At 36.7% G+C, this 27,769-nt stretch overlaps 2 protein-coding genes across 8 annotated transcripts; one reads left to right on the top strand and one right to left on the bottom strand.

Moving 5' to 3' along the window:
• Window positions 1-1,039: 1,039 nt before the first annotated feature.
• Window positions 1,040-27,670, bottom strand: polr1d (RNA polymerase I and III subunit D). 4 transcript variants are annotated; one of them, XM_088344387.1, is made up of 6 exons: window positions 27,615-27,670; window positions 18,828-18,962; window positions 13,526-13,623; window positions 13,371-13,447; window positions 7,979-8,061; window positions 1,040-1,983 (listed from the first exon to the last, which is right to left on the bottom strand). In XM_088344387.1, the coding sequence occupies exons 2-6, from the start codon at window positions 18,882-18,884 to the stop codon at window positions 1,936-1,938; spliced, it is 363 nt and encodes a 120-aa protein (XP_088200513.1). In that variant the 5' UTR covers window positions 18,885-18,962; window positions 27,615-27,670; the 3' UTR covers window positions 1,040-1,935. The 4 variants fall into 4 exon arrangements, with proteins under 4 accessions (XP_088200513.1, XP_088200512.1, XP_088200516.1 ...); XM_088344386.1 differs by lacking the exon at window positions 18,828-18,962 and adding an exon at window positions 19,002-19,075 and having other exon boundaries at window positions 27,615-27,646; XM_088344390.1 differs by lacking the exons at window positions 18,828-18,962; window positions 27,615-27,670 and adding an exon at window positions 16,950-16,988 and having other exon boundaries at window positions 1,312-1,983.
• vamp7 (vesicle associated membrane protein 7) lies at window positions 14,303-26,460 on the top strand. Of its 4 annotated transcripts, none has more exons than XM_088344385.1 (8): window positions 14,303-14,543; window positions 14,772-14,937; window positions 17,620-17,677; window positions 21,619-21,756; window positions 23,362-23,452; window positions 24,021-24,088; window positions 24,180-24,272; window positions 25,587-26,460. In XM_088344385.1, the coding sequence occupies exons 2-8, from the start codon at window positions 14,792-14,794 to the stop codon at window positions 25,650-25,652; spliced, it is 660 nt and encodes a 219-aa protein (XP_088200511.1). In that variant the 5' UTR covers window positions 14,303-14,543; window positions 14,772-14,791; the 3' UTR covers window positions 25,653-26,460. The 4 variants fall into 4 exon arrangements, with proteins under 4 accessions (XP_088200511.1, XP_088200509.1, XP_088200510.1 ...); XM_088344383.1 differs by having other exon boundaries at window positions 14,303-14,560; XM_088344384.1 differs by having other exon boundaries at window positions 14,303-14,668.
• Window positions 27,671-27,769: the final 99 nt, after the last annotated feature.

The raw sequence follows: 27,769 nt of genomic DNA, 5'->3' as shown, positions 1-27,769 counted from the left end.
ACTGTATAGCAGGGGTCTCCAATGGACTAAGGACAGCAAAGGTGCCCGCAAACCTATCCTGAAAAAAGCTCAACAGTGCTTAGTCATGGTGATTTTTTTAGTAACATGATCTTTTTCGTAAAAGGATCTTCCAAAAATGAACCCGGTAATAAGATATTTACAAAATAGTAATAACATGTTATTTTAGAAATTCATATCGTTAAATTATTAAACTTTGTCACTCACTGAATATGTTGTCACTAGTGGTTGACTAAGACTATTTACGCTTACTTCCAAAATTAACCTGGTAATAACATAGTTACAATAGTCATTACCTGTTGTTATTTTAGAAATTTATATTTTTGAATTATTAAAATGTCTTATTAAATATTGTCACTAATGCAGTTTTCCAGCTGGATTAGTTTTGATTTTAATCATCACATGATTACTATGATAATCACATTATTAATTGAGTTCTAAGATATTCCATTTATGTTCATCCACATATATAAAGGTAGCATTTACTTCTTGTATCCATTTGGTGTTTCAATATATCATTTCATTCAATACTTTTCCAGCAATGTTTCTAAGTGGTGTTATGCCCGAATTTGTATCATACAACCTTACAAATCCAGCTGGGTGCAGATAAAACAAAAATCTCTTGCAAGGATGTGACTTCCTTACTTTGACAGCTTCATTTTCTAGCTAAGTTTTGCTTTTGTCAATCCACGCCTATTTCTTATAAGGCAGTGAGTGATGAGTCATTTACTCGATGCTTGTTTTAGAGATGACATTGTCCTGATCATAGGCCCATTTGTATTTTTTTCTGTAATATAAATCCTCTTTAGCTTTTGTTTTCTTCATCCAAATATTTAGCCCAAATCCCGGAAATTAAACATGCTGGCTGCTTTTTGTGCAAATTAGTTGGAAAAATTATCTTGAAAAAGGTTGGAGACTGCTGTTGTAAAGTATACTTAAAATGGCCCATGCATTTGGTACTACTCTGAACTTCTGTTAATATTTACCCAAGGTAAGTATATCATCAACATTGACAAAAAAATTGTCAGACAAAAGAATCATTTATTAGAACCCAATATAACAATTAGTTAATAATATATTGTTGGTTATAATATCGTCATAACTACTATCAAGAAATTACTACTTGATGTTTGACTTTAAGTGATAGCCATTTAACAGCTGTTGAAAAGTTATAACCTAGGCTTGTACTTTGTTTAATAGTAACTCTAGCAAAATTTAACTGATTCAGTTAAAATTAGTTTGTCCCTATTATTTTACTCATCAAGATTGAGACCCAGCCCTATTTCATGAGCATTGATGGTGTAACAAGCATTTAATGTGTCTAGAAGAAGGCAAAGAGGAAACACAAAAAAGTTGTTGAACATTCTTTTTTGTAAAACGTGAATATTGTTCCCAAGGCTCCTAGCCACACTTGCAGCTGTGTATTTTTACTTGTGGCTATCAGACGACGGATATTAATTAACCTCAAAAACCTTTACGAGCTGTTATTTACCCTTTGATACCCCCTTTTTTCTAAATCTGTCTTGACAGCAAATTCAAAACAACTCAGACCACCTTCTTGAGCAAACTAGAAGAGCTTTAGGTCTAAACTTTTCTTCAAATGTCAAACACCTCGTCAAATGGACAGATACAATTTTTGCTTTTGAGGGTTACGTACATCAAAGCTTTAGAAAATCCTAAAAAGGATAAAAGCTGAACAGTTATGATGATAAACTTTATAAAAAAAAAAAAAAATTAACAGGATTAAATATTTCTTGACACCAAACAGTTGTCTGTACTGTTCACACAAAATATGGTACAGGGGGGGGGACTGGTTATCCAAAACCAACTTGTCATTTATAAAAGCATACTTGCGAGATAAATAAAAATATACTGTAAACAAAGAATGGTACAATATATACTCTTGTTTGATGGTCTTTATTCCATTGGTTGCTCCTCTTTCTCCTTTAACTCTTTGACGCTCGTCTGAAACAGTAGAAGAGAAAAAATCTTCATAACGGACACAAGAAGCTCTTGTTTGCCATGCCTTAAGTTCAAACAGGGTAAGCTGGGCAAACTTCATTGACCCTCAAACAATACAGGGACTTACTGACTTTTGTACTCACAACACAAAGTCTTAGCGACGGACACAAGCGTGGATCAAATATAATTGAAGTTACGGATAGTCATCAGTCATAATTTGACAATAGCCTAAGGCTTTCATTTGTAACACTTTCAATTTGTTATCATTACAGTAAAACACATCTAAAATGACTATTAGGGCTGCGACTCATGACTATTTTAATAGCAAACTAGGCACTGACTATTGAAACGATTAGTCAAATAATTGATTAATATTTTTTTCATAAATTTAGCCAGAAGTTGAAGAAAAATACATCTTTTAGTAAAAATACTCCGTAGTGATGCAAATATTAAATAAAAATGCTAAAACCAAGAAGGCAAGGACGGTCCTGGTCAGTAGAGACATAAATAAACACCTGTCCATGTTTTAGGGACAGACAAATAATAAATTAAAATCAAGTTAACATATTTTATCATTGTAAACCAAGAAGAGACACATAAGCAGAAGTAGAACAGTAGATAAAACAAATATGATGTCCAATTTGTGACGAACATTCAGTGCTCAACCGCAAAGTCTGTACCAAAAGTACTTAACAATTCTCAATGGTTTTAAAAACTTACGTTTGGCGTTTTTAACATACTATCAACTGATGTTTTTTTCTTCGGACTGTATGCATTTAATTTAAAATACTTTGTCAGGCACATTCTGGTATAACGCTCAAGATTTCTTTTATAGTGGAATATATGCATATAAAATGTACAATGCATTTCATCAAAATCGTATTGGATTGCATCTTACCTAAATCTTACGAGTCAGACTACGTTTTGTTCAACTGTCTGACATGCTCTTTTAAAGTTCCTGCGTCACTGATTTACCACCATGATACGCAGAGTAGTCTTTTTGGTTGTGATATCCAGGCTAAATTACTCCAAAACTTAGAATGTTTTGGTTGATAATGAAACTGCCATTTCTGTATGTTCATGTTACCGCTAAAAACAGCTATGCTATTGGCTAGTGTGCAGGAGCGACTACAGGTATTAATTCGACAATAGATGACAATGAATTCCGTTGTCAAACAGTTCTGTTATCGATTTTTGTCGACAATGTTAACCAATTGTTCAGTGCAGCTAGGGCAAGTCAAACCAAACAAAACATCTTTATACCATAAATATTTTCCTTCATTTTTTTAAACTGGAGCTTTGACTAATACTGCTTTTGTTCAAACATGAATCTATGAAATCAGCTACATGAGTCATTCTCCCCAGGTGGCCGACTACTCACAGCTAACAGGTTTTACAGTTGGGCCACATGACATTAACAAGCTGGGCAATCATTGATAATAAAATGAGCAGAAACACCAACGATAATGTTCTGGTTGACAACAATGTGCAAAATATCATCTTACTGAGATGGAACATACTAGGTATATATTGGTGGATAATTGATATACCTCAAAGGCAGGATTAATCAGATTGCCATATTAAGTAGTATGCATAGCTTTTGCAACCTCCCAAAAGTATAAAATGTTTTTTTCAGCGATTGTTCCAAGGAGAAAATGATTGACGGGTTAATACAATAAAATGTTTGTAGTCTTATCTCAAATTGTTAAGAATATATGTTTCTTTCAGGTGTGTTATAGCATCTGCTGGACATTATGACAATAATATTGTACCTACATGTAAGTTCAATGCAGGCTGAAGTGCATTTGTAGTTTTAAACACAAATCAACATACAGTATCATCTGAATATTTTCTACTAAAAAAATACGAGTGGCAAGGTGCAGATTTTAAAGGTTACAAATGTAAATGAGAAAAACAAACCATTTTTAAGTTGAATAGAAACAAAATTCCCGAAAAGTAACAGATAGCAAATGTAAGGTACTTATTCACAGGAAAAAAAAATACTGTAGTTTTATCTACTTCATACATATGGCTGAACTAAAAAGTGGTCTTTTTCTGTCTATGCGTAACTGTGGGCTATTAGGAACGGATTTAACGTGTCTCTGACAGTAACAAAGTTAACCATTTTCCATTACACAAATGTTCTGATGCACTTACAAGTTAGGTTAGTCTCCAAACACGACCTGGAAAATATTTTTGCCCATTTATCCTAACATTTTGTATGTCATTTTAGTTCTTTGAAGTCGTTATGACTATTTTATAATATTGTATATATTATACTTAGACTTACAATTTTTGAGTGAAATCCCATGTTGCGGAGTTCACATTTCAAACTAAATGTAACTTCTATGAGTCTCCTGAGGCTTTGAAACGTCTGTTGCCATAATATCCCGCTCGCGCGGAAGAGGAAGTGTGACGTCACACACAATGCATTGTTGGTGGAAGTGATCATGGATGCTTACTTCGTAGCATATCTAGCAATTTGAAAGATATTGTGCTACCGGAGGATGAAGAGGGTTGAGCCCCAAAATATGAATAGAATACAAAACCTCACTTTCCCTCCATCGAATACCTTCCGTGATTTCATCCGCCGTGATGTGGTGATTTCTACGCTACGCACAAGAACATGGAAACAGAGCAGCTGCGAGAGAATTGAAGATTAATAAATCGATGGTTCTCAAATTGGAGGAAGCTGACAACGAAGTTTTTATCTGTCTTTTACTTAGTAATCAAAAAAATTACCCAATCATGCCCTCTGCAAGTAAATGTCCTCCTTTGCGGCACAAACTTTACTAAAATGTCTTAATATCTACTTTTGAGGGGAATGTAATAGAACAGTAAAGTACGAAGCATTTGCACCTTGTATAAGTGAGAGAGGACCTTTCATCCAAGCCGAGGGCACTCCCGCCCTATCGGGAGTGTGCACATCCAGTAGTGTTAAATTCTGAAATAGAACTACGGAGACTCCGCCCCTTTCACACGGTCCGCCATATGGGCGTAAAAATACGGTATATACAGTAACTACGGTTTTCGATTTGGTTTAATTTCAAAACATATTTGTTTGTTTTTCTATGAAAATTCCTCCACAGTCTAGCATAGCTGGGCTAAATTGAACTAAGAACAATTTTCCCAAGAACAATGGTTGATATCTGTGGTCACTAAGAAAGATAATAGAATTTTGTGAAAATCCGAACTTCATCAAAGTGCTCCTATGATAAACTGGACAACATCAAAGCAGGTCTTTGCATACATCAAATATATGAGGAGACATTTCCACCAAGCTGCCTCGAATCCCTCTCAGATCTGACGATTCCCTCATATTTTTGGTTCAGACTCACAATGTTTCAAAAGAAAGAGCGTGTCATCTGGCCAGCTGCGGATTGGATAGAGCATTTGTTTATCCGGTCACAAATTTTATTTCTAAGGAATTGAAACAAAAAAAATTTTGACATTGGGAAAAAAAAGCTCAATGGTCCCATTCTTTAAAATACTGTAGCAATTTCACTGCTTTGGTTTCTGACTGCAGCAGAACTGAGTGCTTTGGTAGTGGAGTTTGATCGAGTTTGTAAGAGAAGGGGGCTTAAGGTGAATGCAGATGAGAGTAAGGTAATGAGGTGTTCAAGAGGTGGAGAAGTAGCTGGACTATAGATTTCATTGAACGGTTTAAAGTTGCAGGGGGTAGATGGTTTTAAGTATTTGGGTTTGTATATGGCAGCAGGTGGTGGTGGGTCTGAAGGATGTGAAGAAGAGGGTCTGTGAAGGGTGCAAGGCAATGGGTGCACTGAACGGATTGCTCAAATGAAAAGATCTGCAAATAGATGGAAAGCAAGGATTGTATAAACGTCTGGTGGTACCAAAACGGATGTATAGCTCAGAGGTGTGGGTGTTGAAGATTATGAGCGTAATAGGTTAAATGTCTGTGAAATGAGATGTTTGCTAAGTATGTGTGGAGTGACACGACTGGATAAGTTAAGGAATCAAAAAGTAAGGAGAAGAACTGGTGTAGTAAGAGCACTAAATGAGAGGGTTGGTTAAAATGTTCTGAGACGGTTTTGACATATGGAATAAATGGATGAAGGCAGTTTGAATAAAACAGCATGCAGTGGAGAAGTGATGGGAAATAGAATGAGAGGAAAGATTAAATATGGTTGAATGGATGGGGTGAAACGTTTTCTCAATGTGAGTTTGGTCAATTCAATGGATGCAAGTGTGTGTGCAAGGGATAGATATGAATGGCAAAGGATAGTTAAGAATGACATTGACGCATATGATGCAAAAGGGGTAAACCAGTGGCTGCTTTCGAGCCTCTTTGCTTTTGAAGGGTTGCATGGCTCAGCAACTTACCCCCTTGTTGTGCTGTGGGGCCAAATGTACGATGTCAGGTTGGGTAGAACAAAACGAAATTCATGTTTGGTGAATGTGAGTGTGTTCTTGACAGGTGTCACTTGCCACCTCCCACTAGAGGCAAGTGTGGCTTTGGTATATAGATATAATACTGATCACAGCAGACTTATTTTCATACATTATTGGCCTATTGTGTGAAAATAACATGTTAATGATTGAATCGACATGCCATTTTGAGTGTCTCAAAAGCCATTTCCAGCCTGATGCCAGTAAGATTCTTGAACTTTGGAAAATATTTTTAAATTTTGCACATTTTTGACACAAAAAACATTTGGTGTCATTTTGAAATATTTTGTTTTGGAACAAAAGGATCAAACTCGAAGCCATTTATTGGGGTAACTGACAAAATGATGAAAACAATAGTTTTTTTATCGTGCCACCTTTTAGTTGGGGTTTTACCTTGATAATTGAACAAACCTCAAAATATGTGACAAAACACTAGCTGTCATTACAAAAATAGAGTTTGTTTGTTAACATTCAATAAAACAAATGAAGGTTTCGTTCATGTCACTCATCAAAATTCAAAAAATTACATGCTTGTTTTCTTTGTGCTCCAAAAGTGAGCTACATGTTCAGTCTGTTTACATGTTGTGCTCGTATGTGGCGTAATAAAAGCAGGGGCTTACACTATATATGGATGGATACAACTGTTGCATTTTTTTCCTGGGGCAAAAAAAATTGAAGGCATAATATTCTGTTAAAAAAATCCAGGGGTAAAAATACTTTTGAAATATTGAACCAACAGTGCCAAAAAACTGCTGAATTCTGTGATGACAGAGCGCTCCAATTTGTTAGGAAGCAAAGAGAATTAAAATTGCACCAGAAAAGTAATTAGCAGAGGGTCTTATAACTCCCCACAAAGATTACAATTTTGCCAATTTAACTAACGTGGTGCTTCAAATATTGAAACACGCTGTATTAAAGCAATTTCAACATTGCAATATCATCACTAGTTTTGGGCATGTTACTTTAAAAAAAAGGAATTGGTTATAGTTATTATTTCATCCAAAACTTAACTTAGAAACTGAAATACTAATAGTAAAAGTAACTAGTTACCAGAGAAATGAACGATTTTCGTTACTTTAAAAACAACACTGGCTCATATTCACTATTTAGAATGGTTAAATGTTTCAAAAAGACGTCACGTAAACAACTCGGAAGGATAGCAGAAAACCGTGCCGCTAAAACTAGCGTCAGGTTTGCGGGAGCACGCTGCTGTCGGCGTTTTACGGCCAAAGTTTGACCCTCAGTAACGGTAATGGCGTTGTAACAGCTGAAAAAATAATTATATTACACCGCTAATAAAATAACAACACCGTGGACGTAACTGCATTGTTTATAACGGCGTTACTTGCAAAAATGATCATCACATCCCTAGCATGGACTAAAAAATGTATTTTTTATATTAGATCCACACTTTGATAAAAATAATTTAAAACACACTGCTGGAATAGATGACAAGTTAGATAAAGTTCAAGACGGAAAAAAAAAATCAATGACTCCCATCCACCACCATCCCTGCTGTCTCCAGTTTCCTGATCTAATTTGTTCAGCCAATGTTGCCTTAATTTTGTTTTGATATGTGCCGGCTTACCTCAAAAGTGTTGAGAACATGTTGACAAACATCCCGAAGTTGAGTTAGGCCTCTTCTAAGAGGCTCTACGGCTGGAGTTCCGTCTGTAAAAAAAACAAAGAAAAAAAACAAAGAAAAAAGAAGAAAAAGACATAATTAAATGATAAAAATAATAAGTATCAAAATAATGGTGAGGATATGTCTTACTAAAGCAAAAAAAAGAAACGACGACCATTTATAGCAGGCTATTGTTTGAACGCTAAAATATAAATTCTAAGCCTGCAATCAAAAGTGCAATTAGCAGCAAGAGATTGAATGATTTAAATTTGCACACTGAAATGGTAAGCCAGCATTTCACAGGGAACTGGTTGACAAATGTTTATACTGTACTCACACACAAGGAATTTATGTGTGGTAAATTTACCTACCAAACATGTTTGGAGCATCTGAAGAAAAAACAAATAAATAAATAAAGAGTAATCGGGGGAAAAAAAACTAAACAGGCACAGTTGGGCATGCGTGGTAATCAGTTGCCCAACATGAGGTAAGAGTTAAGATCAATTTTACCAATGACATCAGCAATATCGCAGAACAGTTGTTTGAAACCTTCTAACACCTTTGTTAAAAAATTTTGCTCCGGCAAAAAAATACACACAGCAAACTAAAGGAAATGTCAACATTGTGGATATCAAAATATAAAAAGCATTTATTTGATCGGAAACACAATTTGTGTATTAAATAAACAATTGGAAAAAATATTCACAGAGTGACCTACTTTCAGTCACACAAGTGGACAAAAGTCATGCGCACGAAACAAGGCACATGTTTCCTGCTCCTGGAGAGGTCATTGTTTATAAAGTCACAAGCTCCAGGCCTAGGATTCTTCAAAAATCACTTCCTTAGACCAAAGACAAAACAGTCTGAGTTCTGAGAAGATGATTCATGTGATGAAACAAGATTTAGATTAGAATAATAAATAAATTGTCTTAATAACGTCATTGATATTGACATTGCACTCGAGGGTAAAACATGAAACAAAGACTTTGAAGAGAAAAAAAGATAAAAGACTATCAGGATAAATGGGCATAAAAAAAGTATTTGTAACGTGGTGTTTTGAAAACCTTGCCCAAGTTCTAATGATGCAATGAAAAAGAATAGTACTTTGTAATATTGGTGCAATGAAAATAAGCGCAAGATCATTTAGCAGCAGCAATTAAAAAAATATATATATAATTCAAAGTTGATATATGTATATAATCTCAGTGAGGAAAATAAGTATTTGAACACCCTGCTATTTTGCTATTTCCCTAACTGGATGACCAGTCGCCAGAAGCTCATGAAAATGTCAAGCCTGCAGCCTGTCTGACAAAACCAGCAAATTATTGGACAATTGTGTGCCTTAACCTTGGCTGTTCAACAGCAAACTCAGAAAGATTTCAGGAGCAGCTGCACCTTTTCTCCAAGACAGGAAGCAAAAATGTGTTCTTCTTTATTCAAAAGAAGATAAGGTACTCGTCTTATATTTGATGAAGGAAACAAACTGTTGCTCTGGGACCTCTTTTTTATTGTATTTTCTACTTTCTTCTACTTCTACTAAGAAATCATGGAGGGGTCTGAAATTTTCATCCTAGGTGCATGACCACTGTGGGAAAGATAAAACTAAAAAGAAAAATCCAGAAAACACAATGCATGATTTTTTAACCATTTATTTATGTGATATAGCTGCAAATAAGTATTTGAACACATGTGTATCATTTAAAATTCTGAAAGACCTGTTAGTCCACCAATTAGAACCCCACCTGCACATGCATCATCCTGAATCAGATACACCTGTTTGGGTCGTAAGCGGCATAAAGACACCTGTCCACACCACAGAATCAGTTAGACTTTAACTTGTAACATGGCGAAGACCTAAGAGCTGTCCAAAGACACCATAGACAAAATTGTACACCTCCACAAGGCTGGAAAGGGCTACGGAGCAATTGCCAAGCAGCTTGGTGAAAAAGGGTCCACTGTTGGAGCAATCATAAGAAATTGGAAAAAGCTAAACATGACTGTCAATCTCAATCGAAGTGGAGCCCCATGCAAGGTATCGCCTCATGGGGTCTCAATGATTCTAAGAAAGGTGAGGTATCAGCCAGGGGCTACACGACAGGAGTTGGTAAATGACCTGAAAATAGCTGGGACCACCGTTTCCAAGGTTACTGTAAGTAATACACTAAGACGTCATGGTTTGAAATCATGTATGGCACAAAAGGTTCCCCTGCTTAAATCAGCACATGTGAAGGCCTGTCTTAAGTTTGCATATGACCATTTGGATGATAAGGAGGAGTCATGTAAGAAGGTTTTGTGGTCGGATGAGACAAAAATAGAACTTTTTGGTCATAATTCCATTATGCATGTTTGGAGCAAGAACAATGAAGAGTAAAATCCGAAGAACACCATCTCTACTATAAAGCATGGGGGTTCTTTGGGCGTGTTTTTCTGCACATGGGACAGGATGAGTGCATTGCATTAAAGAGAGGATGACTGGGGGCTGTGTATTGTGAGATTTTGGGGAACAACCTCCTTCCCTCAGTCAGAGCATTGAAGATGGGTTGTGGCTGGGTCTTCCAATACGACAACGACCCAAAGCACACAGCCTGGAAAACCAAGGAGTGGCTCTGTAAGAAGCATATCAACGTTCTAGCATGGCCCAGTCAGTCTCCAAACCTGAACCTAATCGAAAATGTTTAGAGGGAGCTCTGACTCAGTGTTTCTCAGTGACAGCCCAGAAACCTGACTGATCTGTGTGGAGGAGAGGGTCCAAGATCCCTCCTGCAGTGTCTGCAAACCTGGTGAAAAACTACAGGAAACAATTGACCTCTGTAATAGCACACAAAGGGTACTGTAGCAAATATTAACATTAATTTTCTTAGGTGTTCAAATATGTATTTGAAGCTGTAACACACAAATAATTTGTTGAAAATCTTGCATTGCGATTTCTGGATTTTTCTTTTTAGTTTCTCTCACAGTGGACATGCACCTACGATGAAAATTTGAGACCCCTCGATGAAGTGGGAAAAATAGCAAATTAGCAGGGTGTTCTAATACTTATTTTCTTCACGGTCGGTCGGTAGGTAGGTGAGATAGAGAGATAGGGAGAGCGAGAGAGATATATTATACACACACATAGTGATAACATGTACATACGAATGTCTCTGTATACGAAAGTTTCAGGGTACGAAGTACCTGAACAGGAAAGTATTGCCTCTAATTACAAAGGCGTTTCAGGATACGAAGTCAATAATACAGTAAAGTCCGCGCTGCTATTAGTTGCTGCCAGAATTTCCCGGACATAAACAAACTGGTTGTGTGCTCTTCATGACATCGGCACAGTTCAGAAACGACGAGGAGGGGTTCCAACAAGTTGGTGGGGGGAGGACCCGGCTATCAATCAGCTCAAATAAAAGACATTTCAGCAAAATTCCAAGAAATTTTGAAATTTGTGAAAATGAATCACCCGGAAAAAGTGTTGACAAGTCGGACTACCGCTCATTATGTTGTCTACCTTGCACATTTTCAACGGATTGCCAAAAGCAGACGTCATTGGATCACTTTTTTCAAGAAACGGAAGGCAAAAAGGTAAATTAATATTTTTATAATTTCATTTATTGTTTTTTTTTTTTTTTTACACAATACAGTATGTTCATCTTGTTTTTTGCTTATTGTGCGGCAATGTAATCTTAACATGTATTTGTTTCATCTTCTGATGGTTTTTTTATGAGTTATTTAAACATTTTCATTCTGTACTTTTGCAGGGCTTGGAAAATATTAGCGCATTTACATTCAAAATGCGTCTCTTGTTACGAAGTTTTCAGGTTAAAAAGCTAATTCCATAACAAATTCAATTTGTAAACAGAGGTACCACTCTATGTATGTATGTGTAATAGATTATATATATATATCTTACAGTTTCGTGCCATAGTATATTTTGTTTGTTTCTTTTAGCAACAACAAAAAGAGAAAACACCCAAAACTGCCACAAGATATGTTTTACAATGTTGTGTTTTTAGGGTGGTGATGGCCTTGGGGAAGAAGCTTTCTCTAGACACATATTTGACAGATATTTGTGTTTGGATGAGATACCGTTGATTGCTTTCATTAACGCAAATGTATGTTCAACTGTTTTCTTTAGACCTACCTATTTATGTCTTTATCCAGTTGTCTGCAATGAGCAAGCCGTGGGTCATTTTGTACTAGGCCTTACAATGGGTATTTTATGTGTATGTTTATACCGGAGCCGTATCCTACTACTGGGGTGTAGCTAGAGTCAAGAACACGCTCACTTGCGTTCTTAACTCTTTTTGGGAGATTGATATAGAGGAGGGGATTCCAAGCCCCCTCACTTAGCCCAACCGAAGTTTCACAACACCTGTTGTTGGTAGTCATTAGGTGACTAAAACCCCCAATTCCAATGCCTAATGCCAACCCAGGACGCAATGTTTTAAGTGTGGACTCGACTGAGCCTCGAACCAGTGACCTTCCAGAATCGGGGCAGGCGCCCCTACCAAGCTGGTTAATTTTTGTTTAAATTCCCAAAAAGATCTTTTCGTTTGGATGTTTGTAATACACAAGATTTTAATGTTACCGTATTTGAGCAATGATAATACAGTCAAAAAATTTCGCTGACAACATTTACACAACATTGGATGCAACGGGAAGCTGACCAAAATTGTGCTGGTGGGAGCGCCAAATTTTGCCACGTGACCACAAGGGATGTAGATGACACAGGAAGTCTTTAGATTGGATCTCATCAACACACAATTTTTACTCTAAGTAACACATTGTTGAATATTTGGGGCTGTGATTAAAATAATATATTGACAGTAACAATGAACACAATACCAAAATAAAATTTGGAATATATCCATTTAAAGTCCTTCCCAGATAAACTGAATTTTCCCCTCCTTGTGCTTTTATGCATTAATTGATATCTTTCAGGACGGTACAGTGACTAAAAATAGCGTGATAATAAGATAAAACCCAAATGCCCTTTCCTATGTCATCTACATTCCTAGTTGTCTATTACACAGTGGACTTAGGGTTATTATAATTATTATTACTGATATTATTAGGCCGGGACGCACGAATATTGTCACACATTAGATCAGGTCTCTGGTACAGAAAAGGACTAACCTGGTAGTTACTGTATATGCTTACTGAGTGCTATGCGCAGTTAGGTAACCCATGTTTTGTAGACGAATTGGAATAGGTCCTTGTGGCATAAGTGAATACATGACACTAGTTAAACAAGCCAAAGAGAATGGCAATGCTCTTGCTGTAGGCTCAGATAAAAAGAACAAAACACAAATAAGATACATATCTTGTTTAAGAACAGAATCACTTCATGAAATTCTTTACTGTTCTTTACCTCGTGTCTGAATACGAAAGTTAATCTTGCTTTCTGATGGGTGGGTGATGGTGTAGCCGCAGAATTCGACAGACTCGCTGTGATAACGAAAATTAATATATATTTTTTCATTTAAAAAGTGTGACATACTGCTCATATAGGTCAAAAATACTAACTCTTTCATGATCATATATCGTAGAGAGTTCCCTAAAGTGTGGTCTTCATCATGCATCACGAATGTCACACTGCCCTCATCTGCGCCATCAGCTTGGACCTAAAACACATTCCAGAAAAGAATACGGTTGAACTTATTAAAGGCTTCTAAATGGCGCTACCTTGTGGAAACAGAAAAGCACATATCATGTTGAACTAAAATGTGAATGCAGTGAAATGTATATAAAAAAGCACAGATGTTCAAATAGTTTAGGTAACATGAAAATAGGCAGGCATTTATAAGAATCCACTTGAGTGGTTAAAAAAGTATTTTCACGATGGTTCCACGTGATGCGTTACAAGTTGTTTTGCTAGCCGCATCACAAGTCCCTAGCTAATATGTATAGTATCTTGCCGTGTACTTTATTGTTGAACGTAATCAGTTTCCAAAAGAGCAGTAAGGACATATTGAGTACCACGTTCACACGGTGGCATTTGTATCTGCTTTTGGGATCTTAAATCCGCTTACCATTTCAAGAACTCGTTTCTTCTCGCCTTCTTCAGCCATGCTGTCTTATCACAACGCCAAAACACCCTCCAGTTACATATTTTGTCTGACAGGCTTCACTCAAAAATTATTTTTATAGGAAAAATGCAAAAAAAATACTTAAATTAAACTAAATTGTATAAAAGTATGATTTCGTGAATACTATGTCACGATAACGATTGAGTAAAAACTAATAAATAACCCAAACAACCTGTAAGACCAATAAAAGGGTAAATTTACTTTCAATTGTCGCGGTTAAGTCACGTGGTTACAACGCCATACAGGAAAAGATTTGATGTAGTCAAGCAGTTTTACATTTTGGTTGAAACGTCATTTGATAAAATGTAATACCGACTACATTACCCAGAAACGTAGTGAATACATTTCAGCACAGACTGAAGGGGTGGTTGTGTACAAAGAAGAAGTCATACGAAATGGATTTGCTTGTTGCGGAAGACTTGTGAGATGACGGGTTTTTGTGGAAATGTGCTTCTGTAAGCCCCGTTTATAAGTAAGGTTTTCCAGTAAGTGTTGAAATTGTTATTTTTATGTGCTATCATTGAATCTTTGGATCAACTTTTAGTCAACATTAGCCAATGCAAGGAACCTTGTCTATCGAGTGCGTCATCGTGGTGTAACGTCGTGTTTTAACGTTGACGCTGACATTTATTTACTTTGCAGTTTTTATTGATAAAGAGATTTGCCTCTATTTGTGTTGACAGATCAGTAGCCTACTGCAACCATGGCAATTCTCTTTGCCGTGGTGGCTCGAGGAACTACCATTCTTGCTAAGCATGCATGGTGCGGTGGCAACTTCCTCGAGGTGACTGAACAGATCTTGGCCAAAATTCCATCCGAGAATAATAAATTGACATATAGTCATGGGAGGTAAGTGAACATTTAAGTTGTGTAAACCGCATTTTCGGTTTCGCGCAGATGCGCGTGTGCACTAGCCTTAGATGTTTAGAAAGAGCAGTGTCAACAATCTTTGAAACAGAGCGGGGAAAAACGTCATCTTGCAATTATTTTTATTTACCACATGCAAGCAAAGTATCATTAGCCAAACAAGAAGTTCAATATTGGTAAATGGTCTGCATTTATATAGCGCTTTCCAAGTCAAAGAGCTTCACAATGTGCTACACACTTACCCATTCACACACACACTCGTACACCCACACACCAGTAGCAGCCATGCAAGGCGCCTACCTGCTTATTAGGGACATTAGGGATTCAGTGTCTTGCCCAAGGACACTTCGACATATAGGTGAACCTGCAATCGCTTGTTCCCAAGACGAGCCCTCTACCTCCTGAGCTAATTCCATTATTTGATCATGTTCGTTGTTTAGAGACCTTGTTTAACTGCCAGACGTTTTTCTCAAATGGGGAGAGCTGATGCTTGCCATTTTTTTTTCCAATTTTGACTCATTTTTGAAGGCCTTAAAAAATTCTAGATCTGAAGATACCGTGTTTCCGTAATGCGGTGGTTGGCGCGTTCACCTGACACGCGAAAGGTCCCCGGTTTGAGACTGAGTGTAAACATATTGTGGCCTGGAGAAGGATGGATGCCACAGGCTGCACTTGCCCATGACACACCACAGTAAATGGTGCCCCTACTACCCTAGAGGTTAAGAGATCCAGCCAAGCTATATAGACATTAAACATATCAGAGAGCTTGAACACTCATCTTTCATTAAAAAAGTATGTTTCCTGCTTTTATCATTGATTAGTGATCAACAGTTAAACATTGCTAAGTTTCTCGAAAATACTCGTTTTCAATAAAAGTTTTGAGGAAAACAGCTTTGCGTGAAGGGATGCATTTCAAGCAGAACTTTCACGTCGGTGTTATTATTTTGCATTTGTGATACCTCCAATGCTTTCCATAAATACAAGGGCACTATTCTTGCAAAAAACTTTTTATTGCTAGAACACTGGACTGACGCATGAACTATTCATGCACTTAGCAAGAACTTTCACACAAGTTCGGTCACCATGGCGATCGCATTCCCTCTCTGGGCAGACAATGACGATTAGACTTCGTCATCTCTTTTGAAGGGTTTACTGCCCATTCCTATTTCCCCAAATCTTGCTAATCCTACCACACTATTTCACTAAGACTACTCGCCATTTCGGGTTGCCTACACAAACTAATTCGTTGGATACAGGAAGTTCTAACACTAAAGGTTACTGTGTTCTCTTTTACTCTGTCCATTGTTGAAACAACACCAAAAGAGTTCAAACACAATCCACACTATACTCTGGTCAGTTCATTGTATGCACTCAACATTTTAACAAAAGAAAAAGCAATTTTTGAAAAATCTATCAAAGTTACTTTTTCAATCCAATTATAAAACATTTTAAGTCACATCCATAAAATAAGTCATCAATATGTCATTTTTTACTAATGGGATGGACATTAACATTTTTTTCAGTATAGTTAAGTCCATCCAATAATTGACAGGATTCATGTGGTCCTTAACTGTTAACTGATTGATGATATATGATTATTTCACCATAAACCAATTTGTAGTCAGAATAATAGATAGATAGATAGATACTTTATTCATCCCCGAAGGGAAATTCACTTTTCCAGCAGCATCCCTAAGCTGAGAACAATCGAAAATAACTGAGAACAATCGAAAATAACACGGGAGCTGCTGGAGTGGCTGCCATTCGTGACGGCGCCGGAGAAACGATTCAATTTGAATCATGTACAAACAAACAAACAATTGAATCATGTACAAGAAACGATTCAATCTGAATCATGTACAAACAAACAAACAATTGAATCATGTACAACAAACAAACAAAATATTTATGTTTCAATAAGTGGAGTGTTAATAAAATGGGGGGAAAATAATTTCTGATACTGATATAACCAGGTAAAACTAATTTTAAGTTACCTGTCCAAATGAATGTTGTGCCATCTCACCTTTCCCACTCTCTCTGCTCGCTCCTGAAACTTTATCAAATAGTCCAAAATTTTACCTCATCTTCTCCGCTCACCTCGTCGTCCTCTTCTCCTTCCACTTCGCACTACAGAGACTTTTTAGCTGAGCCGTCTCTTATGACACCATCCCCTGATCTAGACCAAACTAATGCAAGCAAAAATGCAATGGCAAAGCAAAGCCACTGAGGAGCTAAACGATATGATTAGGAATGCAATACAGCATTATGGGTAATGTTCTTATGTTAAGCACATAACGTCACAATTTTACTCACTTTTGTTGTAAAAGCACTTTGGAAGGTATTTAAATGATGTGAGACTCCTTGTGATTAAATAAACATGTATTGACTATTTTAACCTCACATTTTCCCTCAAGCAAATAAAATATTATATGAAAAGTGGGATTTTAATTTATTTCCAATGGGAATTGAAAGAAGAAAAAAAAACGTCACCCTTTTTTAGGTTTAACTTTTATTAATTTTTTGGGTGTGTGTTTTCAGCACCCAGCATATAACTCGAATTGTACCAAATATAGTATGTCTATGTTTTGTTATAAATGTTTGTATTGTTCCAAACCAAATCAGCCAAATTGGTCTGGTTAATTCAATATGAATCTTCTTTTTCAGTTATCTCTTTCATTACATCTGCCATGACCGCATCATATACCTGTGTATCACTGATGATGTAAGTACAAGATTTTATCTTACACTCATGTCTGATTGTAACTAAATATGGTGTCCAACATTTTGAGAGTAAAATAAATACCAAAATATATATAATTATGAGCTCTCAAATACTAAGGATCATCCGAAGTCTACTACGCCAGTTTATAAATTATGGAATACAGAGACCCCTTGCTACTACCTGCTTCAGGTATTGCTGGTTCACTCCTTCGAAAGAAAAAACATGTAAAAAATAAATAAATAATTAAAATTGAAATTCAGTGGAACCTCTGTTCTCGACCATAATCCATTCTAGAACCCTGTTCGAAAACCGATTTGTTCAATCACCAAAATCGTTTTTTCCATTAAAAGTAATGTAAAATCGTTTTAATCCGTTCCAACACCCTGAATGTTTACCATGAACGTAAACATGTAGCTAACCCAGGCTAATCGTACGTTCGCGTTAGCGTAATCTTCCGTACGAAAGATTACGCTAACACGAACGTGTAAAAATACAAAAATCAGGTCGTTTACACGTCATTTAGCACCCAAGTCTCCACAAAAAGTGGTGAGCGGTTAAAGGATAAATAAAATAATTATTAATAGGATTTCTTACCTTTGTGGTGGTCTGCAGAAGCCATGCTCTATTCCCTCGAAAGAAGGAAACTCGCACACCTTCTTCATATTTTGCTATTATTTCTTTCTTAAATGCAATAGTTGTACGCACTACTCTTCTTTTTTCACCTGTAGCAACTTTGCTGCTTGCACCGACTTTCTTCGGAGGCATAATAAGGGGCTAAAACACTCCGTTCACCGATATTAAAAGCGAAAGCGAAAAGAAGCAAGTGCGCACGTGATAACAGTTGGTCATGGGGGGTGGGGGCAATCTACACGATCTACACCCGTACGCTGCTCAGCATCGCACCCTAGCGTACCGGCGTGCGAAATCCGATTTTTTTGAACAAAAAGCGAAGCAAGAATTTCTTGAAATTTTGGTCGAGAACCGATTTGTTCGAACTGAGAGGCGTTCGAAAACCGAGGTTCCACTGTAAAAGAAAGCTTGCCGCACCATTTAGGAACATTTGCCATTCAACTAAGACAAAAAAAACTAGATCTTCCAGCAGCAAGGAGAAACGTTTCTAACAGCCAAATTCAGACCAATTGCTTAGCACCTCTTGACTCGAGATCTCCAATGCTGATTGGCCAATTCCTAGCATAGCGTCTTTCATACTGTTTGCCCACTGTGATGAGACAACTGCTCTGCGTCTCTGTCTCTGTCTCTCTCAGTCAGCAGAGCTTTGATCAAGCTGCGGAAAAAAAAAACATCGATTAAATAAAATACTTACTTCAATTTGTACGCTCTGTCTGTCGCTCTTTCGTTTGTCCGTCCGTCCAATTAACCGCACAACCAGAGGGATCCCTGTACGAATTTTACATAAGAAGTACGATAATCGAAAACAAATCAAGCAACGTCAAATTTTTGTATTGAAAATGTTAAATTTTACAAATGTGTTGATTGTTAAAATATTAAACACTTTATTCATACCAAATTTCCACAGCAAAGGTATGAATGATCACTACTTTGTTGTTTGCAGTTATTTTAGGATTTCCCGCGGATCTTTGAAAAGTTTTGAAACGCAATGAATTCATTATTCTAAAAAAAAGGCCTTAATTAACGTTACAATTTCTTTAATGCAATTTTCAAAAGTCTTAAAAAGGTGAACGCAATTATTTAGGGTTAAGGGATTTAGTGACATGTATCAATTGTCCACATCCAGGGAGTACACAGTTGTTAGTTTTTTTTTTCCAAGCATGTAATTTTTCGATCCTTACACTCACTAAACACTATAGTGAAGATAGTGTTTTGTTTTTTGAAAAAGTTTTACACTATAGTAATTTTTCAGGCATCATGATAAAAATGTTTTATGAATGTAACAGACGAGTTCTTTGGTATTAGTAGTTATGACAGTTTTGACTAAGGATCCATGAAGTTCTGTAAACATCCTTTTTATTTGTTTTCCATAAGAACCCACCTATGTATCTATCTACCTTAGTCATATTCCTCGAGAGGGGTGGCCGACAGCAAGACAAACACATATACAAAAACAAAGAAAAGAAAAAAGGAAAAACCAACAAAAAACATAAAGAGATTTGACCATGGTCAACCGAAATGCCCAAACACCTAAACAAGTTAAGCACCTCACTAAAAACCTAAAAATGTACAGGGAGTGCAGAATTATTAGGCAAATGAGTATTTTGACCACATCATCCTCTTTATGCATGTTGTCTTACTCCAAGCTGTATAGGCTCGAAAGCCTACTACCAGTTAAGCATATCAGGTGATGTGCATCTCTGTAATGAGAAGGGGTGTGGTCTAATGACATCAACACCCTATATCAGGTGTGCATAATTATTAGGCAACTTCCTTTCCTTTGGCAAAATGGGTCAGAAGAGGGACTTGACAGGCTCTGAAAAGTCAAAAATAGTGAGATATCTTGCAGAGGGATGCAGCACTCTTAAAATTGCCAAGCTTCTGAAGCGTGATCATCGAACAATCAAGCGTTACATTCAAAATAGTCAACAGGGTCGCAAGAAGCGTGTAGAAAAACCAAGGCGCAAAATAACTGCCCGTGAACTGAGAAAAGTCAAGCGTACAGCTGCCAAGATGCCACTTGCCACCAGTTTTGCCATATTTCAGAGCTGCAACATCACTGGAGTGCCCAAAAGCACAAGGTGTGCAATACTCAGAGACATGGCCAAGGTAAGAAAGGCTGAAAAACGACCACCACTGAACAAGACACACAAGCTGAAACGTCAAGACTGGGCCAAGAAAAATCTCAAGACGGATTTTTCTAAGGTTTTATGGACTGATGAAATGAGAGTGAGTCTTGATGGATGGGCCCGTGGCTGGATCGGTAAAGGGCAGAGAGCTCCAGTCCGCCTCAGACGCCAGCAAGGTGGAGGTGGGGTACTGGTATGGGCTGGTATCATCAAAGATGAGCTTGTGGGGCCTTTTCGGGTTGAGGATGGACTCAAGCTCAACTCCCAGTCCTACTGCCAGTTTCTGGAAGACACCTTCTTCAAGCAGTGGTACAGGAAGAAGTCCGCATCCTTCAAGAAAAACATGATTTTCATGCAGGACAACGCTCCATCACATGCATCCAAGTACTCCACAGCGTGGCTGGCAAGAAAGGGTCTAAAAGAAGAAAAACTAATGACATGGCCTCCTTGTTCACCTGATCTGAACCCCATAGAGAACCTGTGGTCCCTCATCAAATGTGAGATTTACAAGGAGGGAAAACAGTACACCTCTCTGAACAGTGTCTGGGAGGCTGTGGTTGCTGCTTCACGCAATGTTGATCGTGAACAGATCAAAGCACTGACAGAATCCATGGATGGCAGGCTTTTGAGTGTCCTTGCAAAGAAAGGTGGCTATATTGGTCACTGATTTGTTTTTGAATGTCAGAAATGTATATTTGTGAATGTTGAGCTGTTATATTGGTTTCCCTGATAAAAATAAATAATTGAAATGGGTATACATTTGTTTTTTGTTAAGTTGCCTAATAATTATGCACAGTAATAGTCACCTGCACACACAGATATCCTCCTAAAATAGCTAAAACTAAAAAAGCCCCACTCCAACTTCCAAAATATTCAGCTTTGATATTAATGAGACTTTTGGGTTCATTAAGAACATGGTTGTTGTTCAATAATAAAATTAATCCTCAAAAATACAACTTGCCTAATAATTCTGCACTCCCTGTAATTGTTAAATTCAAAAATTCTCTTTTACCGTTCTGAAATATGATTTTCAATGTTTGTCGGCACTGTTATACTTAGCTTTTTTGCCACTCCTGCCAACTTGTCAAAAATGCAGCCAAACACATGTGTATGTTTCTCCTTTCATATAACATTTTATTTGTTGTTTCATCACATGTTTGTGTGCGCGTGTGTGTGCTAAAGGACTTTGAAAGGTCCCGTGCGTTCAACTTTCTCAGCGAGGTTAAGAGGCGCTTCCAGACAACATATGGATCACGAGCACAAACAGCCCTGCCCTACGCAATGAACAGCGAGTTTTCATCTACACTTGCTGCTCAGATGGTAATTATTAACATATCTATTTTATTAGTATAATCATATTTTGCTTCTGTTGTAAGAAACCACTTTCCTAAAGTTATTGCAATGTTCAGGACTCGTACAAGTGCTTGACATCCTCGAAGAAACTTGAATACTATTGTTTTCAAGGATTGAAAAGTGCTTGCATTTTGGGTGAAGTTCCTGTAAATGCTTGCCATGTTTCTCAATGAATCTGCATAAAAATGACGCCAACACTGCTCTGTAGTGGCTTCGCTTTGCCATCGCATTTCCTCCCTCTCGATTAACAGCAGCTGACAATAGTTTGTATGACATTGTCCAATGGAGCTTCACCTCCCCTACCAGTCTCGTCCAAGAGGACAGTTGCATGTTGCATCAAAACAAGGTTCTATGAAATATGTATTAATGCAAGCATTACGTATCAATTATGGACATTTATTATGGACCATTCAAAATATTAAAGTAGTGTTTCCTAGTGGTAAAATGTATTGGGAAGAACTTCCTTCAACTGAAAATGTGGGCTACATGTTACCGTAATTTCACACCTATATGGCTAGGGATTTGTCTCCAAAATATTTACAGATCCACAAATATTTTTGCAATTTACTCCAAATCTAACAAATTACATGACTTGATAAATGCACACGCAACATTAAAATCACATATGTAAATCGCAGGTATATTTGTGCATCTGTAAAATACATGATTCACACTGGATTTGTTCTTTTAATGGTATGTGAAAAATGGACCTTAAAGGTCTTTAAAAAGTGCCAGAATTTGGCTGTTAAATAGGTGCATGAACCCTATAGACTCTAATTTCCTGGGATCCACACTGATGCATTGAGTTGGACCTACATTTTATTTTAATAGCTATACTTTTGTCTTCAGACTCACACTTTTTTGTTGAAGTTTTAGCTTGATGATATGTGATGAGCCATTGTCGGAGCTTCTTTTTTTGCCTCTTTTTGCATGATTTGATTTGGTGCTTTTCTTTATAAATGTGGACAACACAAATAATGGTTCAATAAAGCTGGAATTATCCAGAAGATTGTCATTCATCTGTAGTCACTTTGCCATGATGTAAGATAAACTAAACAACATTCCACAGCAATAAAAACAACAGATCAAATAGTTTGAAAGTATTAAAGTCATCAGGTATTACACAATTATAGTATTGGTTTGTGATACATCTAGTTGCAGACAACACTGTTGAAACCATATATTGACACACAACTTTGCTTAAATTAGCATGCATAATATAATCAACACCAAAGCAGATGATGGGCAGCCTATTAATCTAAAGGCTGAATAGAATGGGATCTAAAACCGGAGAACAAAGTTCCACAAAAAACATTGAACACTCCTGGATATGTAATGATGAAGGTCTGACAATTTAAACATTATGCGAGTAGTTATTTGGATTTAACATACTAACATATTTAAATATTCACCTCTATTTTTGAGTGATTCAAACTAAACTACACAATTCCATTGCACAATTTCACAATGTAGCAAGTTTCTAAATCGTCAATTTTAATATGACCAATTAAAAATTATATTTGTTGTCCAGCCTCACTGTAAGTCTCGTTTTTTTGCGCTTTTCTTCTGCAGAAACACCACTCAGATCCTCGGGGATCAGATCGACTTACTGAAACACAGACACAAGTCGATGACCTGAAGGGCATAATGGTCCGCAACATAGGTCTGTGTTTTATTTTTGTAGAGGGTCTTGTTTTGACATTTTCACAATATGTACTATTCCACTTTAGATGTTAAAAAAACCCAATACATTATTGGGTGTTTTTTTTGTGAATTATAGGTTTGTACAGATATATTGGTCATCTAATTCATCTGCCAATCTCTTATAAAATAGAATGACCCAGCAAGCTCATTTCTCTCCTGTTTGCTTTGAAAATGTCAGTCTTCATCTGTTGATATGACTATGAGACTTTTCATATCATATTAAAGTTAGAAGAAATTTTTTATTGGCTTACATATTTTATATTAGTACATTAGTTCTGATCAAAGTATGTGGTCCAAAGTATTGAAAACATTTTGTCAGAAGAATTCAGAATCTGTTTGTTGAATTTAGCACTGATCAGCTGGGAAATATGCTGAACCCTAAAAAAATGACCTGAATCGAGAGAAATGAATATCTCCTTACTTTTCTCGAACAAAGTTCAAAGGTTTAACCCAATGTAATGCAAACAATTGGATATGCAATTTTAGTTTGCTAATTTAATACAAGTATATCTGCATACACTTTACAGACTTGGTTGCACAGAGAGGGGAGAAACTGGAGCTTTTGATTGACAAGACAGAAAATCTGGTTGATTCTGTAAGTATTTTGTCCTGGTGTATTGTAGTTTGTAATGATTGTCTTTGCATGGAAAGTGATGGAAACTCTTTTTTTTCTTTTCTCGATGTAGTCTGTCACGTTCAAGACCACAAGTCGTAATTTGGCTAGAGCCATGTGTATGAAAAACCTCAAGTTGACGTTTGTTGTTGTGCTGGTGTGCCTGGTAAGTAATTGTAGCTCATGTGGTTATCTTTGTGTTTTACTTCATTTTTTTATTGAAACCAATAAAGCTGGGTAATAATCCAAAATAAATGTGCATTGAAAATTCACAATTCGATATATGACCACTCCATGCAAAAACGTTTGAATATTACATCAGTGGCACTATAAAAAAGTACACATTGAAAAAATGGAATCCTTTTTAGTGATTCTACTAATAAAACAGATCAGGTTAAAAGCCATTCATATATTTAACACTGATACTTTCTGGTATTTTAGTTTATAGTTCTGATACCAACCCTTTTTAAGGTATTGGTGCCCATGATGGTGGCCAATACCTGTATAGATTATTGTTAGGTGGCCGTTTGACAATTAAAAACCGGAAACCAATGTAATAATTAATTTCCACTAAATACATGCAAAATTATGGAAAATATTTTAAAGCACAAAGTGAGAAAGCGTATTAATTGAAAGCAAAAAAATAATTCTGAAAACCCCCTATATTGTGCAAGTGGTTTTTAAGTCCATACACTGAATATTATTTGATGATTGATTGACATTTTATGTTCTCCATCCAAGTACAAAGTTTCAATGAATTCAAAATCAGCCAATTTGTAATACAATTAAAAAAATTGAAAGAAAAAAGGGGCGATTGGGGCAAAAGGCACAGCTTATCTTAGTCCCGTCCCCTTGACTGTCTAAGCACTATTCAAAATAATATACGTATTTAGAAAACAAAATTATAATAACAAAGTATTAAATGAATCATGTCATATAATTCTTGTTAACTTTACTCATATTGGATTTACCTTAACAGTCACATGACAGCGTATAAAAGATTAAAAAAAAAAATCAAACGCAAAGCTTTATATGAAATATGAGCATAAATGTACTGATTGTAATTTCTCATCAGTTTATCTGATCCATCGTGTAATTCATAATCACACACAAAGATGATTAAAAGCAATTTTAATTCACCTCTTTCTCCGGGTCCTTTTCAGCTCTTCTTCGTCTCACTATGTATTGATTAATTACATTGTCCAGAATGCTTTTCTTAGACTTGTGCTATTGCTTTAATGAGTGCTTTGGTGTCACTGCAGCCAACCACACTCTCCTCGTTGTAAGCATGCAGCAGACTCCCAAGTGGAATACAAGGAGTGCTGATTAATTTAACATAAAAAAGGAAAACAAAGTCACTTAATTTATCCGAGCCCACGGAATTACAAACCTTGATTTAATTTACTTAAAGGATTGACTTGCAATAATGTTATATAACATAGGGAATCTACTTTTTAAACGTTATTTCTGCTTCTTTCAGGTGGTCATTTACATTATTGTCTCTGCTTCTTGTGGAGGCCTTTCTTGGCCATCTTGTGTCAAATAAGAAGAGGGCTGATTTGGAAAAGGATCAAAGCGCCTGTTCTGATGTTGCCAATGGAAAGGAAAAAGGATACTATGTCCTTGCTTGACTTTAGCCTCAGTTTGCCTGAAAGACACTTTCTCCCAATGCTGCATTAATAGTGTCCACTTGCCTTCAGCAGAGTTGTCCCCCATACAGACAAAATGATCAGCAGCTAGCAACTAGCCTACAACTGATGTGGCACAGTAGTGCTTAAATTATTTTGTCTGATTTGTAGCACTTTCACTGCATCTATGTATTCCTTCAATTCAAAATGAAAAATTGTGCTGAAAGATAACTCTGTTATATACATGCTTGTTTGTTAATGTGCTAGGATGCGTCTTGAGATATGAAAACAACACAGTCTACCACACGCTACCTTGGGTGAGACACTTCACCCAGTAAACAGACGAAAAAAAAAAAAAAACTAGCCCAAAAAAACCGTCTGTAGTAATCGGGGAATATCAAAGAAATGTAAATATAGTGTATTCAGTAAGTGTAAATTACTATAACATACAGAAATATATATAAATATCTGTTAATCAGAATGATTCATTATGTAAATATCCAGCATGTTATGTATGATTGATGAACATTGTCCACTAATTTAAAATGTGATTTGAAAAGTTTTTCCTTCTGACACAGTTCTGATGTCTACATATGTATGAAGGTCTTTCATAACCGTGCACATTTTTGTTTCACTTGTAACAAATAGTCTTTGTGTGTTTGTATTATTTGTAAACAAATAGTAACAGTACACCCGTATTTCAAATAAATAAAACATGATACATGCTCTTAAGATATTCATTTCTGCAATAGTACACTTTCAGATTTGCATTAATAAAGTAGTTTGGTATAAATTTGCTGAATATGATTATGGAATTTGTTTTCAAAATGTGAATACAATTAAGAAATATACATATAACCAGCAAGTGTATATATATATATATATAGATATATATATATATAAAAATTAGCTGGTATTGTGTATTTCCTTTATATTTATTGAGGGTAATAGACTCTCAGCTGAACATGGTAAATTTTCACAGAACAAAACTGATGATGATAAAGTCATTATATTTAGTAGTAAAATAGTTTTTTAACATAAGCACTGTTCAACATGAGTTTGTATGTTCTCCCCGTGCTTGCGTGGATTTCCTCCGGGCACTCCGGTTTCCTCCCACATTCCAAAGACATGCATTTCAGGTGAATTGGCCAGTCCAAATTGTCCCTAGGTGTGACTGAGCGAGTGAGTGTTCTGTCCCTGTGTGCCCTGCGATTGGCTGGCAACCAGTTCGGGATGTCCCCTGCCCACTGCCCGATGATTGCTGGGATGGGCTCCAGCACCCTCGCGACCCTACTGAGAATAAGCGGTGTAGCTAATGAGATGAGATGAGACTGTTCAACATACTCTCACCTTAATACACCGGACACTCCGAGCGAGGAGGGGGACAAGAGCAGTGCTCTGAATTAAATTGACTGAATCATTTCAAGGTATTGGAGTACTGTACTTCTCACGCTCCATTGTCCACATTTTTATGTTTTAGTTTTTAATCTAGCATTTTTCATCATATTTAAGCGTAACCTGTGCTTTATTATGGAAAACGTTTTGTTAAATTCTTTGATTTTGAGGGGTGTTCGGGTTGAATTAAGGGGTAAACACCCCGAAAAAAAGGTTCACTTACGCCCATGATTCAAATCAATGTTGTCATTTTTTTATTAATCGAGATTTTTAAACACTGCTAGGCACTAAATAATTCACAACGCCCCTGTCATTGCAACAATACAGTTAATAATTGGGAGATAAGCATTTGTTTAGCTGTAATATAATTGTCGTGAAGGAGGGTCAAAGTTCACGCAATTAAAAACAAGAGTTGCACGTGTGCTATAAAACCGTGAGCTCCATTACCTTCAGGACCGAAATTTGAGTTAAATTTACTCACGCACTTGTCATTCCTGTTCTAAAAGAAGCTCGTTGAAAAACTGAGGGGAACCCCTTACACACCATCAGCGACACGGCCTTCTCCCGATGACAGGTACACACTTATACACGCTTTCTTTCAAGACGTTTTGTACAAACTCCTCAATTATATTTTACTCCT

This window comes from Urocampus carinirostris, chromosome 9, assembly GCF_059441175.1.
Source record: "Urocampus carinirostris isolate Australia breed hairy pipefish chromosome 9, RoL_Ucar_1.0, whole genome shotgun sequence".
Classification (NCBI taxonomy): domain Eukaryota; kingdom Metazoa; phylum Chordata; class Actinopteri; order Syngnathiformes; family Syngnathidae; genus Urocampus; species Urocampus carinirostris.
Note: the sequence above shows the minus strand (reverse complement) of the source record. Positions and strands in the feature narration are given on the sequence as shown.